This window comes from Staurois parvus, unplaced genomic scaffold (genome assembly GCF_062004578.1).
Source record: "Staurois parvus isolate SC_StPar_1 unplaced genomic scaffold, SC_StPar_1.0 ptg000235l, whole genome shotgun sequence".
Taxonomy (NCBI): Eukaryota; Metazoa; Chordata; class Amphibia; order Anura; family Ranidae; genus Staurois; species Staurois parvus.
In genome coordinates, this window is record NW_028318031.1 from 8,129,261 (window position 1) to 8,149,947 (window position 20,687).

Below are 20,687 nucleotides of genomic sequence, written 5' to 3' on the forward strand. Positions count from 1 at the left end.
CAAACAGTTTGATATGTCACTCTCCTTGGCTGGAATATATAGGAAGACAGAAAATTACATCTCTTGAACCCTTCAAGTATGTATTTCATATGTAACCGTTTCTCAGATGCGTCTGCATATTAATCTACCTGTGAGTGGAACGTTGCTTGTGCCTAGGAAAAGATATGAGCTAAGAGAGATTTTGGTTCTAGTTTGAGTCTCCACCCAGACAATCCCTGAGGCATTGGTCCTTGGCTTCAGAGACACCCCCTGCTGGGGGACTACAAAATAGGCTGTCAGGCCTAAGAGAGTAAGTTGAAGAATTCTCCTGTTTAACATCAGAACCAACTTGGGAGACGTGCCCTTTTGCTCTGAAACTTGATCTGCTTAACCCAAGGCTGATTGGCAAGTACTTTAACCCTTTACCCTCCTTTCTGTTACCTCTTTACTGTGCTATTGTTCTCTGTATATTTAGATATATATTGGTCACACCTTTTTTCTGTAAATATTTTTATTGCACCCTTTTGACCTTTTAGTAATAAATCTGTCTTTCTGAAAGTGTTGAACTGTTTCTATAGCTCGTTAATGCAACTTACGAATTCCTGCCTCTAAAGGAGCCCTACTGTGTTTGTTTAACCCTCTGTATAACCTGTCTGCGGTGACAGTGCTATACAGACGATTATCCCAACCATTGTCTGTGATTGGCAAGTACTTTATCCCTCTAAACTTCTTTCTGTTATCTCTTTGCTTTGCTATTGTTTGCTGTATATGTATGTATATATATATTGGCTACATCTTTTCTGTAAATATTTTTATTGCACCCTTTTGACCTTTTAGTAATAAATCTTACTTTCTGAAAGTGTTGAACTGTTTCTAAAGCTCTTTAATGCAAACTAAGAATCCCTGCCTCTGAAGAGCGCTACTGTGTGTTTAAACCTCTATATATCGCTGTCTGCGGTGACAGTGGTATACGGATGATTATTCAAACATCATAGTGTTATTGCTGATACTGCCAAGTTTCCTCTTTCTCTGTACAAAAAGGAGGTGGTGGCAGTGTGAAGGGTTAGTTGCGTAATTAACCTGACCCAGTAACAATCGCATTCAGGCTGCTGGTACATCGATTTGTGGTCCATTAACTGGAAAATCATTGTGCAGGGTGCAGCTGGGCATGGCATTGTTACGCACGTGGAATCGCGGCTTCAGATTGGCTAGTCCTTTGGTCACACAGCTGATCGCTGATCGAGGTAAAGGGCCAATCACAGCAGCCCTTTACCATGTGATCAGCTGTGCCCTGTCCTGTCCCTTAGCAATCACAGTTCAAAGCGGAGCGTCAGCAGGAGACCTGAGAAGAGGAGGGTCAAGGCCGCTTTGCATATGACTTGTTAAAAAAAAAAAAATGGATTTACAATCACTTTAAGCCGCCACTAAATACCTGAACAGTGAATTGCATTTGATTGGATGCAAGTGCTGTTCGGCTAAGAATTTTTGGATCGGCTCCTTAGACAAAGGTGATTTAAAAATTGACTTGTTAATTGCTGTGGTGTCGAGCCACTTAGTTTGAATTTCTACTGAATTGGATGAAATTTGAGCAGTGTACGGCCAATTTTAGTGTCGTGTGCATCAACTTTGCAGTGATCCCTCCTACTAGCTGCATATTTTAAAATAAATAGAAAGCAGGACAGCCAGATCATGTGACCCAAACTAAGAAGGCAATTTTTTTTTGTTGCTTTCACAATTTACATTAAAATAAACTAAAATAAACTTTTAGAATAAATGTAGCAGGAATTTTGTCTACTGATGTATGTTTTGCTCTGGAAACTTGCCCCCCCCCCAGCGAAAATACCCAGCCTTGCTTTTTAAACATTTTTTTAGGGTTGGTAAACCTAAAAAACAAAGTTATGTTGTATGAATATGAGGGCAGGGACTGATGGGAATGTGCAAAATATATATATATATATATATATATATATATATATATATATATATATACAGTAGAGGAAATAAGTATTTGATCCCCTGCTGATGTTAAATGTTTGCCCACTCACAAAGAAATGGTCAGTCTACAAATCGAATGGTATAGGTGTATTGTAACACTGAGAGACAGAATAGCAAAAAAAAAAAAATTCAAAAGAAATGCACGTCTAACAAATTTGCATGTTCATGAGGGAAATAAGTATTTGATCCTCTTCACAAAACATGACTTTGTACTTGGTGGCAAATCCCTTGTTGGCAATCACAGAGGTCAGACGTTTCCTGTAGTTGGCCACCAGGTTTGTACACATCTCAGGAGGGATTTTAGCCCACTCCTCTTGGCATATCCTCTCCAAGTCTTTAAGGTTTGGTGGCTGACGTTTGGCAACTCGAAATTTCACCTCCACAGAATTTCAATCGGATTAAGGTTTGGAGACTGGCTAGGCCACTCTAGGACCTTAATGTGCTTCTTCTTGAGCCACTCCTTTGTTGCATTGGTCGTGTGTTTTGGGTCATTGTCATGCTGGAACACCCATCCACGACCCATTTTCAATGCGTGGCTGAGGGAAGAAGTTTCTCACCCACAATTTAACGGTACATTGCCCCGTCCATTGTCCCTTTGATGCGGTGCAGTTTCCTGTCCCCTTAGCAGAAAAAAACCCCCCAAAGCAGAATGTTTCCACCACCATGTTTGACAGTTGGGATGGTGTTCTTGAGGTCATAGGCAGCATTCCTCCTCCTCCAAACACAGCGAGTTGAGTTGATGCCAAAGAGCTCGATTTTGGTCTCATCTGACCACAACACTTTCAACCAGTCCTCCTCTGCATCATTCAGATGTTCAGTGGCAAACTTCAGACAGGCCTGGACATGTGCTTTCTTGAGCAGAGGGACCTTGTGGGCACTGCAGGATTTCAGTCCTTGTCGGCGTAGTGTGTGACCAATTGTTTTCTTGGTGACTGTGGTCCCAGCTGCCTGGAGATTATTGACAAGATCCTCATGTGTAGTTCTGGGATGATTCCTTACTGTTCTCATGATCATTGACACTCCATGAGGTGAGATCTTGCATGGTGCACCAGACCTGGGGAGACTGACAGTTGTTTTGTGTTTCTTCCATTTGCAAATGATTGCACCAACTGTTGTCACCTTCTCACCAAGCTGCTTGGCGATAGTTTGGTAGCCCAGTCCAGCCTTGTGTAGGTCTACAATCTTGTCCCTGACATCCTTGGACAGCTCTTTGGTCTTTGCTATGGTGGAGAGTTTGGAATCTGATTGTTTGATTGCTCCTGTGGACAGGTGTCTTATATACAGGTAACAAAATGAGATTAGCAGCACTTTTACCATTTGAATACCGGGCAAATTTACACCTTCCTGCCCAGGCCATTTTTCAGGTTTCAGCGCTCTCACACTTTGAATGAAAATTGCGCGGTCATACAACATTGTACCCAAACTAAAATGTTATAATTTTCTTCACACAACTAGAGCTTTCTTTTGGTGGTATTTAATCACCACTGGGGTTTTTATTTTTTGCTAAATTATCAAAAAAAGACCGAAAATTATGAAAAAAACGTTTTTCTTTGTTTCTGTTATAAAAGTTTGCAAATAAATAATTGTTCTTCATAAATTTAGGCCAAGATGTGTTCTACTGCAGGTCTTTGGGGAAAATAACCCAAATTAGAGGTCCAAGAATGTCAGAACAGTACAGATATCCCCCAAATGACCCCTTTTTGCAGAGTAGACAGTCCGACGTACTTCTTAAGAGGCATGGCGAGTTTTTTGAAGTTGTATTTTTTTTTTGTCATTTTTCAGAAAAAATGCAAAAAATTATTTTCCCTATTTTTTTTTTTTTACATACTGTCACCAGTGCAGTACAGCGTCTTCATATAACTGGCATGGCGGTGATCAGGGACACTGACTGGTGACAGTATGAAAAAAAAAAAATTTTTTTTTTGTTTATTTTTTTACATTTTTTTTATTTTTTTTAAGATTTTTACTATGTCCAAAGTAGTACAATGTTACCATAGTAACGTACTACTTTGGGGAAGTGATCAGTATTTTTTTTTTACACAATTTGCTTATAGCAAAGAATTACTTTGCTATAAGCAAGCATTTACCTGAATGACATTGATTCATTCAGGGTTTTTTTTTTTTTTGTGCTTAGCTGTGATTTGGCCACAGCTAATCACATGACATGTGATTAGCTGTGACCATTCACAGCTAGACACTAGTATACAATGGATGGCATGAATGAAGCCATCCATTGTATACAACTGTCATGTGAGGACAGCAGGTCACATGGTACCGGCAATGGGGCCAATACTCAGATCTGTCATCGGCTGTGTCCGAGGTACACGGCCGGTGACGGATCGCGCCGCTGCGCGGCTCTGCAAGCGCAAAAAGTGCGCATTTGCGGGAGGACGCCATTTGGCGTCCAACCCAGAAATCCAGTACATTTTGGCGGCCGCCTTTTGGCTATTGGCCAGGCGTGTATTGGTTAAGAAACTGCTTCTAATCTCAGCTTCTTACCTGTATGAAAGACGCCTGGTAGCCAGAAATCCTGCTGAATGATAGGGGATCAAATACTTATTTCCCTCATGAACATGCAGATCAGTGCATAATTTGTTAGACATGCATTTCTTTTGAATTACTTGTTGCTATTCTGTCTCAGTGTTACAATACACCTACCATTCGATTTGTAGACTGATCATTTCTTTGTGAGTGGGCAAACATTCAAAATAAGCAGGGAATCAAATACTTATTTCCTTCACTGTGTATATATATATTATATATATATATATATATATATATATATATATATTCACACACACAGTATCTCACAGAAGTGAGTACACCCTCAAATCTTTGTAAATATTTTATTATATCTTTTCATGTGACAACACTGAAGAAATGACACTTTGCTACAATGTAAAGTAGTGAGTGTGCAGCTTGTGTAAATTTGCTGTCCCTTCAAAATAACTCAACACACAGCCTTTGATGTCTAAACCGCTGGCAAGAAAAGTGAGTACACCCCTAAGTGAAATTGTCCAAATTAGGCCCAAAGTGTCAATATTTTATGTGGCCACCAATTTTTTCCAGCACTGCTTTAACCCTCTTGGGCATGGAGTTCACCAGAGCTTCACAAGTTGCCACTGGAGTCCTCCTGGTGGATGTTAGAGACTTTGCACTCCTCCACCTTCCATTTGAGGATGCCCCACAGATGCTCAATAGGGTTTAGGTCTGGAGGCATGCTTGGCCAGTTCATCAACTTTACCCTCAGCTTCTTTAGCAAGGCAGTGGTCATCTTGGAGGTGTGTTTGGGGTCATTATCATGTTGGAATACTGCCCTGCGGCCCCGTCTCTGAAAGGAGGGGATCATGCTCTGCTTCAGTATGTCACAGTACATGTTGGCATTCATGGTTCCCTTAAGGAACTGTAGCTCCCCGGTGCTGGCAGCACTCATGCAGCCCCAGACCATGACACTTCCACCACCTTGCTTGACTGCAGGCAAGACACACTTGTCTTTGTACTCCTCACCTACTTGCCACCACACACGCTCGACACCATCTGAACCAAATAAGTTTATCTTGGTCTCATCAGACCACAGGATATGGTTCCAGTAATCCATGTTCTTCGTCTGCTTGTCTTCAGCAAACTGTGGGCTTTCTTGTGCAGCATCTTAGAAGAGGCTTCCTTCTGGGACGACAGCCATGCAGACCAATTTGATGCAGTGTGCGGCATATGGTCTGAGCACTGACAGGCTGACCCCCCACCCCTTCACCCTCTGCAGCAGTGCTGGCAGCACTCATATGTCCCAAAGACAACCTCTGGATATGATGCTGAGCATATACATGCAACTTCTTTGGTCAACCATGGCAAGGTCTGTTCTGAGTGGAACCTGCCCTGTTAAACTGCTGTATGGTCTTGGCCACTGTGCTGCAGCTCAGTTTCAGGGTCTTGGAAATCTTCTTATAGCCTAGCCCATCTTTATGTACAGCAACAATTCTTTTTTTCAGATCTTCAGAGAGTTCTTTGCCATAAGGTGCCAAGTTGAACTTCCAGTGACCAGTATGAGAGAGTGAGAGCGATAACACCAAATTTAACACACCTGCTCCCCATTCACACCTCAGACCTTGTAACACTAATGAGTTACATGACATCGGGGAGAGAAAATGGCTAATTGGGCCCAATTTGGACATTTTCGCTTAGGGGTGTACTCCCTTTTGTTGCCAGTAGTTTAGACATTTAATGTTTGTGTGTTGAGTTATTTTAAGGGGACAGCAAATTTACACTGTTATACAAGCTGTACACTCACTACTTTACATTGTAGCAAAGTGTAATTTCTTCAGTGTTGTCACATGAAAAGATATGATAACATATTTACAAAATTGAGAGGGGTGTACTCACTTCTGTGAGATACTGTATATGTGTGTTTATGTGTATAGATTGCACTGTGTAAATTGTTGGTGCTATTTAAGTACCTGTAATAAATAAATAAATACATGTATATTAAGAAGATAATTAATAAAATAGACAGCTTTATTTATGTCAGAATTAACACAAAAAATACAGAAAAAAATATGTCAAGTTAGGTGAATAGAGTTTGGTGTTAATTGTCAAATGACTATATGTGTATCAATAATGACCTGAACATGTTGGGAAAAGCATTAAACATTTTAATAGGTTATGTAAAGTTTGGCATTTATATTGGTATTCGCTCGTATAGAGAAACATGGAAATTGTTATGCATATTGTTTTGAAAAAGAATGTAAATGCATATGGGTTTCAAGGTTAATGTTGACCCATTCTAAATGGAATGACAATGAATGCTTACATATGCATCTTGTAATTTTCTTAACATTTTAATTATATTTGTTTCTAGGCAGCCTATACTACAGGTGTCCCTACCCTTCGACCTGAGGATGAATTGGATAGACTCACTAAGAAGATGCTATATGATATGGAAAATCCTCCTTCTGAAGAGTATTTTGGTAAGCAGACACTTGTTTTAGAATACCCAAGAAAGGAATATTTTTCATTTACACAAAAATTGTTACTTGAAACAGACCTAATAGAGTTCCCAACATCAGGTTGTCGGTGTACCTAAAGCAGAACTTAACTCTGCAGATAACATCATCTCTGCATTAATAATAGCAGGGTTCTTTTTTGGGAGGCTTTTTTTTTTCTAGTGGCTCAAACTTTCACTGCCATTCCAGCCAAGGCCCGAGTGACATATCCTGCTCGCTCAGCCCCCTGTCCTGCTCACGCAGCCCCCTGTAAACCATGTCACATATGCCAGGAGGCTGTGGGAGCCCATTCACAGAATAGCCAGGGTGCCAGGCTGCCTGAGCCTGGAAGAGGCAGTCGGCTGAAGAGAACATAGATGGCAGCACAAGTCACAGTCAGCTTAACAGTGGATTGCTGCTGACCATGCTGGAACCACTGGACAGGTGAGTGTGTGTTTTGAATTTAGCCAAGCATAAGGCCTCATGCACACAGGGCATTTTTCAGCAACTTTTAGGGAAGTCAGGCATTTTTTTGTTTTTTGGGGTTTTTTTACAGCTTCCAAATGCCCCTTCATGTTATCTTATGTGTCCATGTGCACACAGACTTTTAAAAGCTTTCAGTGGCAGGGGCTTTTAGGAGCTGTAAAAAACTCCACTGCCAGTGTTTTCAGGAGCAGCTACATTTTGACAGAAAAAAATTGATATGTGTAAATGCGCCTAAACACGTTAACGCTAGGTGCATTTAGCGCTTGAGCGTTAATTCATTTGAATGGCCAGAATAAATTATCATTATGGTTAATAAAAAGAATTTACGCCCAAGCGCTTGAAGCCTGTAAATGCGCCCAAACGCTTGTGAAAGTGTTAGACACTTTTACAAGCATCAGGCGTTTTTTTTGCCATTTTTAAAACGTCCTGTGTGCACGAGGCCTAAAAGTTAAAGCGGAGCTCCAGTCTCCAGTAGAAAAAAAATAAGTCAGCAGCTACAAAAGCCGTAGCTGTGGACTTTGAAAAAACAGCCACTCAACCTGTCCCTTGATCCAGCGTGGTGCACACCACAGCCCGGGTTCACCAGCCATCTTCTGTCCACGGTGCCGGCATTCTAAGTGTGGGCACCCAGCTTGCAGCTTCACAGCTGGGTGCCAGCTGCACATTGGGAATGGTTCAGCAGTCTTCTGGGACCTGTCATGTGTCTCAAAAGACTGGAGGGGGTGGGGGAGAACCTCCACCTCCGATCGCCTAGGCAGTCAGAGCGGAAGTGGGAACGGATACCTGTCAAGATTGGGTACCCGCTCCCCCAGGTACCAATACTTAAAAGGGAGGAGCCCTTAAAGCGGAACTTCTCCTTTTGGGTGGAGCTCCGCTTTAAGGAGATGGGGGAGGGGTGCTATAGGAGTGAGTTCGGCTTTAAATATTTTTTTATATTGTAAGGAAGCCTGTTCAACAAAGATGAAAATTGCATGACTTTGTTAGTAAACCTTTCCCATGAAGACTGAGCTTGAGCTTTGCAGTCACTTTTGCAGCAGTTGTTTTCTTATTCCGGGTCACAATCCTGCGCATTGTCTTTTTTTTTATCTCTTTTGTTCAGTTGACCATGTCAACCACACTTATGCTGATGGCGTTTTCCCAGAAACTGTATGTGCTGTCAAACCCTTTTGTAGTGTACCTCGCCAAACGGCAAATAAATTGGCACAAACAATTTTCCCTCTTTGAAGCTCAGTAAGCTCTGTATTACTAGCAACGCATGCAGTGGATGATGAAAGTGAGGCTTCCCACCTGTTAGCTAGGTGTCTTATCACACAGCGGAATCAAAAGAATGTTACATCACTTCCACTTTCAACAGAATGCGTGTCTTCCCTTTTCATACCTGTAAATCATATAGTGTTTCTATTTTCTTTATCGTACATCATGGGGCATAGAGCAAGCTATTCATGACTATGTGGGTTATACGCTACCTATAGGTGAATGGACACTGGCCGAACAATCAGAGAGGAAGTTCTCCCCTATATAACCCCTCCTACATAGGAAGTATTTTAAAAAATTTTCGCCAGTGTCTGCAAGGTAGATGATCACTGAAAGTGTTGCTTGTGCTCTGAGGAGCATTGCATGAGGTCTGGATGGGTTCCCTGGGGAATCATGGACTTTAATTGAATCCATTCAGAAATCTGCTTAGCCAAGATGATTGGTACCTAAGCCTTGCTGGAGAAGGGGAAGAGTTCTCAGGGTTTTTGCCTGTAATGCGCTGGACCCTGCATAAAGGAACCCTGTACAGTAGAAACTGGCCAAGGCATTTTTCTGGTAGGGTGCTGTACAGGTCCGAGGTGGTAGCCCCATTTAATAGGGGAGTGAGTCCTTGAGGGTCTATATGAAAAAGCGCGCCATGTTGGGTGAAGGTTGGGTTGGTTGAAGTGTTGTTTCTGGTTTCACGGGTGAAGGTTGGTACCTGATGGAAGTCAGGACCTGTGACTAGAAAGCTGCCTCTGTACTTTCCTAAAATTAAATTGTGGTTTTGGAGAGAAAGTAAAGGTATATATTCTGCTGCAATGGGCCGCCTGTGGTGTTGGAGGCCACTAGAGGGAGCAGAGTGCCTGAAACTACGACTGGCCGTGGGGCACACGCAAATACGCAGAACAGGCCAGAAATGGAAGCCGGACATGTTTGTTTTTTTGGTGTCCTGGACAATGGTGGCTGGTCTGCTGCTGCTGGACGCTGTGGGCGGGACACAGAGCAGGCTATTCAGAAGGGGCATGTGAGTACTCCCCTTGGTCTGCCTCCTTATGAAGGGGCTCTCCCACTCATTTAGGTGGGGGGAGGGCTTTTAGATTTTGTAACAGCCTGGAAGGCTCTAATTCAAGACAAGTGGGTAGTTTCCACAATTTTGCTAGGGTACAAGCTGGAATTTCAGGTTCTTTCCCCACCCCGGTTTCTAAGGTTAAATGTACCGATGAATCCAGAGGAAAGAAGGCAGCTTTTACAGATGTTTGACCACCTATTCTCCCAGGGAGTGATCATGGAGGTTCCAGCAGGCAAAAGAGGTCCGGGGTTTTATTCGATCCTGTTCACAGTCCTAAAGCCAAATGGGGATGTGATGCTCAATTTAGACCTCAAGGGTCGAAACTGGTTTCTAAATGTGCGGCCTTTTCGTATGGAATCTATTCGGTCGGTAGTGACCTCTTTGCAGGAAGGAAACTTTTCAGCATCTATGGACATCAAGGATACTTACCTGCCTGTGCTGATATTTCTTGCTCATCAAATATTTCTGCATTTTGCAGTAGGGGCTCAGCATTTTCAGTTCGTAGCACTTCCTTTTGGTCTGACCACGGTTCCTTGAGTGTTTACGAAAGTTCTCGCTCTGATACTGGGACTGCTCAGAGTTTAAGGGATATCGATCATTGGATATCTAGACGATCAAAGATTAGTCTGTGTTAAGTCTGAAGCAGGATGTGTCTTTTATGGGTTTAGATCCTGAAACAACTGGGCTGGATGCTCGACTTCGAGAAGTCGGCCTTGGAGCCAGTACAGAGCCTGGAATATTTGGAGATGGTTCTATACACTGTTCAGGCAAAGGTGTTTCTGCCTCCAGGGAAATGCTGCACCCTAAAAGACTAAGTCTGCAGTTTAAGTGCCAAGAGGTATCCTTCAGTTCGTCTCTGTATGAGGTTGCTGGGAAAGATGGTGTCTATTTCGAGGCAGTTCCACTCCAGACCACTGCAAAGGAACATTCTGGCCATTTTGAACAAAAAGATTCCAGCCCTGGATTGTTGTACGTCTTTGTTTTCAGAAGTACTGAAAAGCCTGAATTGGTGGTTGGTGTCTCAGAATTTGGAGAAAGGGAGATCCTTTTGGCCAGTGGTATGGAAATTGGTAACCACCTGTACCTGCCTCTCAGATTGGGGGACTGTTCTGGAGAAAGCCACAGTTCAGGGAACATGGCTTCCACTGGAGAGGATATTTCCCATCAATGTCTTGGAACTTTGGGCAATGCAGCTCTCTTTGGGGTATCAGACGTCCAGGCTTTAGGGTTGGCCAGTAAGAATTCAGTCCAAGAATGCCAGAGAAGTGGCATACATCAATTACCAGGGCGATACCAGAAGTCAAAGGGCTCAGGAGGAGGTAAATTACATTCTGTCCTGGGCAGAAAGATATGTTTCAAGTTTATCAGTAGGATTCATTCCGGGTGTAGAGAATTGGCAAGTGGACTATATTAGTCGCTGCCAATTGGTTCCAGGAGAATGGGCTTTGCATCTCAAGGTTTTCGCAACAATCTGCCAGCGATGGGGTTACCCGGACGTAGATCTGTTGGCATCCAGGTTTAACAACAAGGTCAATCGTGTATCCAGGGTAAGGGACCCACGTGTGGCAGGGGTAGATGCCTTTGTGATTCCTTGGAACTAGTTTTCTCTGATTTATGCTTTTCCTCCGATTCAGCTGCTGTGATGTCTCTTACGCAGATTTCGGGTGGTTCAGAACAAGTGCTTACATATAAAATGCAATTAAAGAAACTTCAGTGACAAAATATTCCCATAAAATATATATAAAAAACTTTTTTTCGTAAATGTCCAAAAAAATCTTAAATATAAGCCGTGCTCCAATGAAAAAATAAATATATCTATTCCATGCAGGTGATGAGGTGAATGTTCATTCACACCAACGGTGAAATCCTCAATGGCCAAAATGCCCCCTCACCTCCTTACTATGACTCACTGGGCCAGAGCGCTTTCAGGATCACCCCAGGATCCTTCACAGGCAATATCTGGTTACTGGATGGTATCCAATAGTAATCCCCCTCACTGGAGGCACTTGTGCTTCTCCGGTCCACTCCAGGTAAATGTATCCGCTACACAGCACAATCTCCCATCCGGATCATAATAGAAGAGAAAAGATCCTCCATAGTGTAATAGGTTTTTTGTGTAAATATATTAAAACCATGCCAATTGCCCACTCACTTGTTTGCAGTAATATACAGGCATTTAAACCTCATGCTATGGTGTACCTCTGCATGGGTTTCAGGTGTGCCAAGATGGCGTCCACGCTGGAAGTACGTCACTGCGTACCGGAACTACCTCACCGCGTACCAATTACTGGGGTGATCCTGAAAACGCGCTGGCCCAGTGGGTCATAGTAAGGAGGTGAGGGGGCATTTTGGCCATTGAGGATTTTACTGTTGGTGTGAATGCACATTCACCTCTTCACCTGCATGGAATAGATATATTTATTTTTTCATTGGAGCACGGCTTATATTTAAGATTTTTTTGGACATTTACGAAAAAATGTTTTGATATGTATTTTATGGGAATATTTTGTCGCTGAATTTTCTTTGATTGCATTTTATATGTAAGCACTTGTCACTTTGTTTAGGAAAATATTCCCCTAATTTGGGGATTCACGGATGTTCTGCACCAGTTTGTGCTTTTTATTTTTAAAAAAATCCCTGGTAGGGATATTTTTGGAGGTTATTGATTGTTTTGTTTTTTTCACTATATGAGGTCCTGACTGAGGACCAATTTGTTATTTCACGTTTTGCACTACGTTGTTTGTGGCACTAATTCGATCCGTATTGGATCATATCACCATAGATTTGCTCATCTGCATGTTTATTCATTTAATTTTATATTATTATCACATATTAAGGTATAGATATATTTTTATTTTATATGTATTAGCGCTACACTATTATTATTATTGTTTACACATTTACTTATAAGGTATAAGGTAGAGTGTTGGCTGCTTATTTACATACTGATCACCATATAGAAGCGCAGGAGGAACCCTATAGTGACCTCTGAGAGATTGCTTCTGCTCTTGGCCCAGGTAACACTGCATCTCTCCACCATTTTAATTGTCCACAATCTGTAAGGAGCCTTCTCCCTCCAGGTTGTTATATGGCCTTGGTAGATCTGAGGGATACTTTCCTACACATTCCCATCTATGCGGGGGGTCACGAAAGCACCTCAGGTTGGCTTTAAGTATGGTCAATGGGGTAACGCTTCCCCAGTGTCAGCTGCTTCTTTTTGGCCTCTCGTCCTCATCCAGAATATCCACCAAGGTGGTGATGGTGGAGGCACTTGCCTTTTTACGCCTTAAGGGTGTTGCAGTGGTGACTTAGTTGGCCGAACCTACTCCTTTTTGCCAGTTCCGAAAGGTAGCTGGCTTTGGCTTTGAAGTTAACACAGAAATATACTCAGCAGAAGGTGTTCTTACCACAGGAAAAGATGGGGAAGGTGTACATGGTCCATGTCTATAAAGGACAGCCATATCCACCCTGGGTCTTCTCACATCCTCCATCTTCTTGGTTTAGTGAGCAGATCTGCAACTGCAGCCCTTGCAGCTATTTATTTTCAAGGTGTGGCAATATCAGCAGGAATCTTTGGACTCGCTGTTGAAGATCCTGCACAGGCAAAGAGGGCACTTTGGTAGTGGAGGAGGTCAGTAAATCTGTCACAGCGGCTTTTTTGGATTCTTAACATCACCAAGTGGTTGACCAAGTGCTTGGGGGTGGGGGAACTCATCTGGATCAAAGTTCACTCAAAGCAGATGGGACTACAAGTAGGCGAGGAGATCTTCGAATTGGAGAGAGTTGAAGGGCGATGGGCCACATGCCCAGGGCTGCTCAGGAGGAACTAGTGGGCCATTATGTGCAAATCCTTTTGGACAACACTTCTACAGTGGCATAAGGGAACTAGTAAGGGGGCACCAGAAGCCGGGCTTCGTGGTTTGTAGCAGAGGGAATTCTAAGGTAGGCAGAAATGTGTCTCAATTTGTCCATTGAGAGGGTCCACTGAGAGGTCTGGAGGTCTTCCCAGGGTGTGCCAAGTGCCATCGGAGTGCCATAATCCTACCGGGTCCCAGATGACCACCAGTGTCCCTTATATAGTACATGCGTAATATTATCATACGTCTGGTGAGTGCAAGCACACCCCTTTTTTCAATATCACGGAAGTCACGAGCACCTTACTACCATTGATGCAAGTTTCCTTGAGAATTATTGAAACCTTCCAAATTTGGGAATATTTACGCACCTTTTGAATATTTTGAGGACTTTATATATTTATTTATCTATTTATGCGCTTTAATATGAGATGATTATCTATGTCACTTTATATTGATCATTGTCTTCATTAAGACACCACATATGTTTCACCTATTAGCGCTTAACATTGCGCAATTTATGTTACTATTTCACTTTATTATTCATTAGAGCGCTGCATTTTGATTTTATTTATGTTGAAGGATTTTAGGGGTTATCCTTATGCAAGCTGCTTTTCTTACCACATTTAAAAATGTTCGCTTTACCATTTTATTGAAATGTGCTTGGCTTCCTTATCGATGATACACTTGAAGGGAGAGCTAAATCACGCGGCAGAGTTCCTCAGCAAAGTCAACTAAGGGAGTCCCAGCTAAATCAGGATGTTTTCATAGCTCTCATGCAAAGGTCGGGTACCCTTCAGGTAGACCTTTTTGTCACAAGGAAAAATGCCAAGGTGCCACTTTTTTTTTTTTTTACCTAAACAGCTCTTGGAGTGGGGGCTCTATTGCAGCACTGGGGGTTCACCCTTTGCTACCATTTCTTCCCTCTTGCATTAGTGTCAGAAGTACTAAGGGAGTTTCAGAGGAAGAAAACAACATTGTTCCTAGTGGTTCCTCATTGGCCAAGGCTTGGTTTTCAGTCCTGAACAGTCTGGCAGCACAACCTCCTTGGAAGCTGTTGTGCAGGGAGCATCTGCTGTCTCAGGGTCTTGTCCGATACAGTCAAGTCTTTTTAAGACCAAAAATATTTATTTGAACCTTTCTGTGACTCCTAAAGTATATTTGTTAAGTTATACAATGTTTTACAGTATATTCTGTAAATGTAAAGGTTTTACCCATGGCAACCAATTCTGTATCTGGAAATATTTCCATAATGTAGAATCAAATCTTTGTGCTGTATTACCACCTCTTCACACATGTACATATAAACACACACACACACACATCCCTACCATCCACACATTTATAGAAAACCTCAACTTGCTATTATTATCTTTCAAATATGAGCAAAGCACTTTTGTTTTAGGTACTAATTTGCATTAAAGAAATGTATGTCAGATCATGCGTGTGATCTGCAGGACTTCTAAAACATTGATGTCCCTAAAGTCATTGGATTGCTGTAGATTAAGTAGGTCAGCATTTCCAAGCATTTATTTTATGTTCAGGCATTGCTAAATGTGCTTAGAAAGTAATATTTTTTAACCGAGCAGATAATGTCAAGCTTTTGGAAAAGAAAGCTCTCTCATCCAGGCAGGTAGAAAATTGCCATGTCTGTTCGAAACATTACATGGGCTTTCTAATTTTACATTTTGATGTCATATTTCCTCCTCAAAGCTAACCCATCAGCCATTTTACACTTGTAAAAATATGCTGTAAAATCCCTCAGAACATATGTCCCAACATGCCTGCTGTACCTCTTGCTAATTGTTAAAGGGTCTTCTTTCTGTTGTAGGAGACTGTGACAATGGGCTTGACTTCCCATAAATCCTCCAACTCCCCACTCTTTCCATCTTCTGTTCATGGAGAATTTCATAGTGATCAATAAAGATGGTGTTAGTTCACATGGAAAGTATTGGGTAGGTAGAGCTACACCATTGATGAGCACAACACAGTAACTGGCAAACGAATGGAGTTGTAAACTACAACCATTTCTGCTTTGAAAGTGTCTCAATATGAAATTGTTACGTGTTTTCACAAAAATATATATATAAGATATACTGTATGTATAAGTGTGTGTGTGTGTATATATATATATATATATATATATATATATATATGCAAAGCTAAAGTCACTGTAAAGCCAGCAAACCAGTCAGCATTCCTCATACCCCTGCCCCTCTCCCCTGGAAGTCATGTATAGTTTATCATGAATGTTAAAGCATATCTAAACCCAAAAACTTTTTTAGATGGTGTCTGCATTACATAGTTAGGTTTAAAAATGTCCATCAATTTCAACTAATAAAATAAATGCTTTAAAAAATGGAAAATCTCCATATACAGAATCTTAGAGCCACAGTTGATCCAGAGGAAAGAAAATTACACTATAAACCATAGTTTGCTCTAGTGGGGAAAACATTAATTACTCCCTGATTCCCTAGGAGGCAGTAGGATATTTCCTGGATCAACAATCCCTGGTGTTACCTTTTACATGTTAAAATCCAACAATTTTTTACATTTAGGAATGTGTCTACTCCTTTTTTTAAACAATCTATTGAGCTGTACAAAAAAACCTAATGCTGGATATAACACCTACTAAGGCTACCACAAGAATCCTTTATTTTTAAGATCATAAAAATAATAATGGACATATACAACAAAATTCAAGTGTGTAGGCTCAGAGGGGAAATCCCGCATATCCTTCCCCTCCTCCCACCCACTCCCCTTACTCTGACTAGCCAACGTACTCCCCCCGAAAATAATTTTCTCCCAATAAAAAACACCCACGCTACCTCTGAAAGCTGGTTACTATGCCCTAATACCCCACATGCATAAACCAGCTTTAGATGGTAATATAATATATGCAGCAAGTTCTTAAGAAATCCTATGGGACTAGATGTATGTGACATATACAAAGAAGGACTTGGAAATTCACTGAGAAGACTAACACCCACCTTTTCCCACATGCATCTTTCCGGCATGCATTGGGTTAGCACCTTGGCCACATATTGGACATTAAAATTTCACAGGAATCCACTGTATATATTATATGACCATCTATAGCTGGCTTATATGTTATCAGTGGTTGTAAACTTTCACCATGGTCTCCATATCGTTCTGAATTTCTCTTCACTGTTATGAAAAGTGAAGGTTAGATCTTCCATGTAAAGGATGTCTGTTTATTGTGTCTGCCTCCACAAGAGAGGAATGCAAGCCTTAGCTGCATTCAGCAAGTGAATAGTGGGAGAAGCGTTATACATCAATATAGGTCACTTTGTTAGATGAAGACAGGCTATTAGTTTGTTATCCATGTCTACCATAGTTTTGTTTGTTTTAAAATCGTTATCCAAAAATGATTGGATTTCTGTGCAGGACCCGAAAATGTGTGCCAATGTATCCACTTCAGATGAATACAACTTTTAACCAGCTTTCTAGCCGTTTTTCTAAGCCTATAGATTTCAACTTACACATTATCCGTGTGTGGGAGACTGTGTCAAATGCTTTGCAAAGTCCAAGTATACTATAGCCATGGCCACTCCTTTGTCTAAGTTTTTGCTTACCTCCTAATAAAAAGTAAGCAGATCTGTTCTATAACTAATTAGGTATTCCGTTAATTTCTTTTTTCAGGCTTTAACTTTATATTCACCTGCGAATAAAACACCTTATAGACATTGGTGGCTACATTCACCTTTCCACTGTATTTAGCATAGTCCTAGTGAGGGAAGTTAAGTGAGCCTTATGCTTTTTTGGCATTTTATCATGTACAAATGAAAAGAACGTGATTTCAAAATTAGGATTACAGTTGTGGCCAAAATTATTCAACCCCCACTGAAATTGAGTGTTTTGGCCAGTTTGACATTGCTTTTGATCATTCAGTCATCTTGCTTACATTTACATTAAAGAGGCACTTGTAGGTCAGACAAATATAACATAACAGTTATAATGAAATAACCACAAATGTCTTTTCTGTGCTCACAGCATTATCAGTTTTATTCAACCCCCAAGTGACATTCAATCTTAGTACTTAGTACAGCATCCTTTTACAGTTATAACAGCTTTTAAACGTGAAGCATAGCTTGACACAAGTGTCTTGCAGCGATCTACGGGTATCTTCGCCCATTCTTCATGGGCAAAGGCCTCCAGTTCAGTCACATTCTTAGGCTTGCGCACTGCAACTGCTTTCTTTAAGTCCCACCAGAGGTTCTCAATCGGATTTAAGTCTGGTGACTGCGATGGCCACTCCAAAATGTTCCAGCCTTTCCTCTGCAACCATGCTCTAGTGGACTTGGAGGTATGCTTGGGATCATTGTCCTGTTGAAAGGTCCAACGTCTCCCAAGCCTCAGGTGTGTGACGGACTGCATCACGTTTCCATCCAATATCTCCTGGTACTGAAGAGAATTCATGGTACCTTGCACACGCTGAAGCTTCCCTGTACCTGCAGAAGCAAAACAGCCCCAAAGCATGATTGACCCTCCACCATGCTTCACAGTAGGCAAGGTGTTCTTTTCATCATAGGCCTTGTTCTTCCTCCTCCAAACATAGCGTTGATCCATGGGCCCAAACAGTTCTAATTTTGTTTCATCAGTCCACAGAACACTATCCCACAACTTTTGTGGTTTGTCCACATGGCTTTTGGCATACTGCAGTCGACTCTTCTTATTCTTTGGAGACAGCAAGGGGGTACGCCTGGGAGTTCTGGCACGGAGGCCTTCATTACGCAGTGTGCGTCTTATTGTCTGGGCTGAAACTTCTGTACCCACATCTGACAAATCTTTTCTCAGTTCCTCAGCAGTCACACGGGGACTTCTCTCCACTCTACGCTTCAGGTAGCGCACAGCAGTCGAAGTCAGCATCTTCTTTCTGCCACGACCAGGTAGCGTTTCAACAGTGCCCTTTGCCTTGAATTTGCGAATGATGCTTCCTAAGGTGTCTCTTGGTATGTTTAACATCTTTGCAATCTTCTTATAGCCATTGCCCTTCCTGTGAAGAGAAATCACCTCTTCTCTTGTCTTCCTGGACCATTCTCTTGCCTTCACCATGTTTGTAACCACACCAGTAAATGTCTAGAAGGAGCTGAGTATCACAGTCATTTTAAAGCTGCCTAATTGGTGCTTATTATGCTTGATTGCTGCTCGGTGACATCCACAGGTGTTTTCAATACCTGATGGAAAGCACCTGTATGAACCTCTGTTCTTCAGAGTGGTAGTCTTTAAGGGGTTGAATAATTGTGGCAATGAAGAAACCACATAAGAACCATTTACTACTGTATTACATAAACAATTGATGTCATTTTAGTTGCATTTGGGTAGTTACAACGTCCTTGTAGGATTTGATTCTGAATACAATTCCAAATGTACACTATAGTCCCTAAACCCCTTTACAGCATTGGGGGTTGAATAATTTTGGCCACAACTGTATGTTGGGTGTTTCAAAGGTATAAAAATATATATACACACACACGACTTACACCAAAAACATTTTTCCTTTATTTTCACCTACCAATCTTGAGAATAACAATCTGTCCCTGAGAGACTACGTCTTCTACTCCACTGTATCTGTGGAGCAAACTATTGTTGCCAGCCAGGCTGCTCTCCTCATTTGAATTACAGTCTTCTGATCTTTATCTCCATTACTTGTGGGTAGATAATTCTTTACAGAAGGAAGATAACATTGCTAGTACTTTCAGATTCGCTCAAAGAAAGCGGCAAGGACACAACAAGTATTTTCTGTAACTCAGACAAAACAGACCACAAACCAATGACATCTTTAGAATTCGGCTGGATTTACTAAACAGACAGTACGCACTGCAGCCTTCCACCTGAAGCAATCCCACAAACGCGATTTACACATAGCAAGGCTTAATCATGTACATGATAAAAATGTTATATCCTAAAAATAAGCAAAATCTAATGCAGCCACCACATCTAAGGACTGGTAAGTTACAATATATGTTTGTGTCCTTGGGTTTTATTATCCTGTGATAAAAGTACTACAAATAAATATGACTGCACAATAATGATCTAAAATGTACCCAATTCTTAAAGTGCAGTTGGCAATGATTAAATAATGTATAATTACAAATACATGTAAAGTGATAAAGTACGTAGATTAGATCCAGAATGAGGTATATAATGTTATGTTTGAACAGCTAACAGAATAAATCCTGAAGAGCTGACAACAAAGACAGTCATAAGATTGAAGGGAGGAAAGCACTTAGCTGCTAACTGATGGGGGAACAGTACCACACAACTCAATGACATCGCGTCTCTACTGGCCTTTTTTTTTTTAGGAGGGCACACCCCTTCTTCTTACAGCGCCTTGAAAAAGTATACATACCCCTTGAAATTTTCCACATTTCCATGTTACAACCAAAAACATAAATGTATTTTATGTGATAGACAACACAAAATGGCACATAAATGTGAAGTGGAAGGAAAATGGTAAATGGTTTTAAACATTATTTACAAATATTTGAAAAGTGTGGCGTGCATTTATATTCTTCCCCCTTTACTCTGATATCCCTAAAATCTAGTGGAACCAATTGCCTTCAGAAGTCACGTAATTCGTAAATGGAGTCTACCTGTGTGTAATTTAATCTCAGTATAAATACAGCTGTTCCTTGAAGCCCACAGAGGTTTGTTAGAGAACATTAGTGAATAAACAGCATCATGAAGGCCTAGGAACACACCAGACAGGTCAGGGATAAAGGTGTGGAGCCATTTAAAGCAGGGTTAGGTTATTAAAAAATATCCTTTGATACATCCTTTGAACATCTCACGGAGCACTGTTCAGTCCATCATCCAAAAATGAAAAGAGTATGGCACAACTACAAACTTACCAAGACATGGCCATCCACCTAAACTGACAGGCCGGGCAAGGAGAGCATTAATGAGGGAAGCCAGGTGCGAGAATCTGTCCACAGGGCAACTATTAGTCGTGCACTCCACAAATCTGGCCTTTATGGAAGAGTGCCAAGAAGAAAGCTATAATAAATCCTATATGTAGCTTGTGAGAAGCCATGTGGGAGACACAGCAAACATGTGGAAGAAGGTCCT

At 41.4% G+C, this 20,687-nt stretch overlaps 1 protein-coding gene across 4 annotated transcripts in view; it reads left to right on the forward strand.

Annotated features, from left to right (window-relative positions):
• Positions 1–20,687, forward strand: part of LPP (LIM domain containing preferred translocation partner in lipoma) — a 469,545-nt gene that overhangs the window by 351,691 nt on the left and 97,167 nt on the right. For all 4 annotated transcript variants that reach the window (XM_089680141.1, XM_089680143.1, XM_089680142.1 and 1 more), the window contains one exon: positions 6,827–6,935. In XM_089680141.1, coding sequence (XP_089536267.1) covers positions 6,827–6,935 — 109 coding nt within the window. The remainder of the gene's footprint in view (positions 1–6,826; positions 6,936–20,687) is intronic.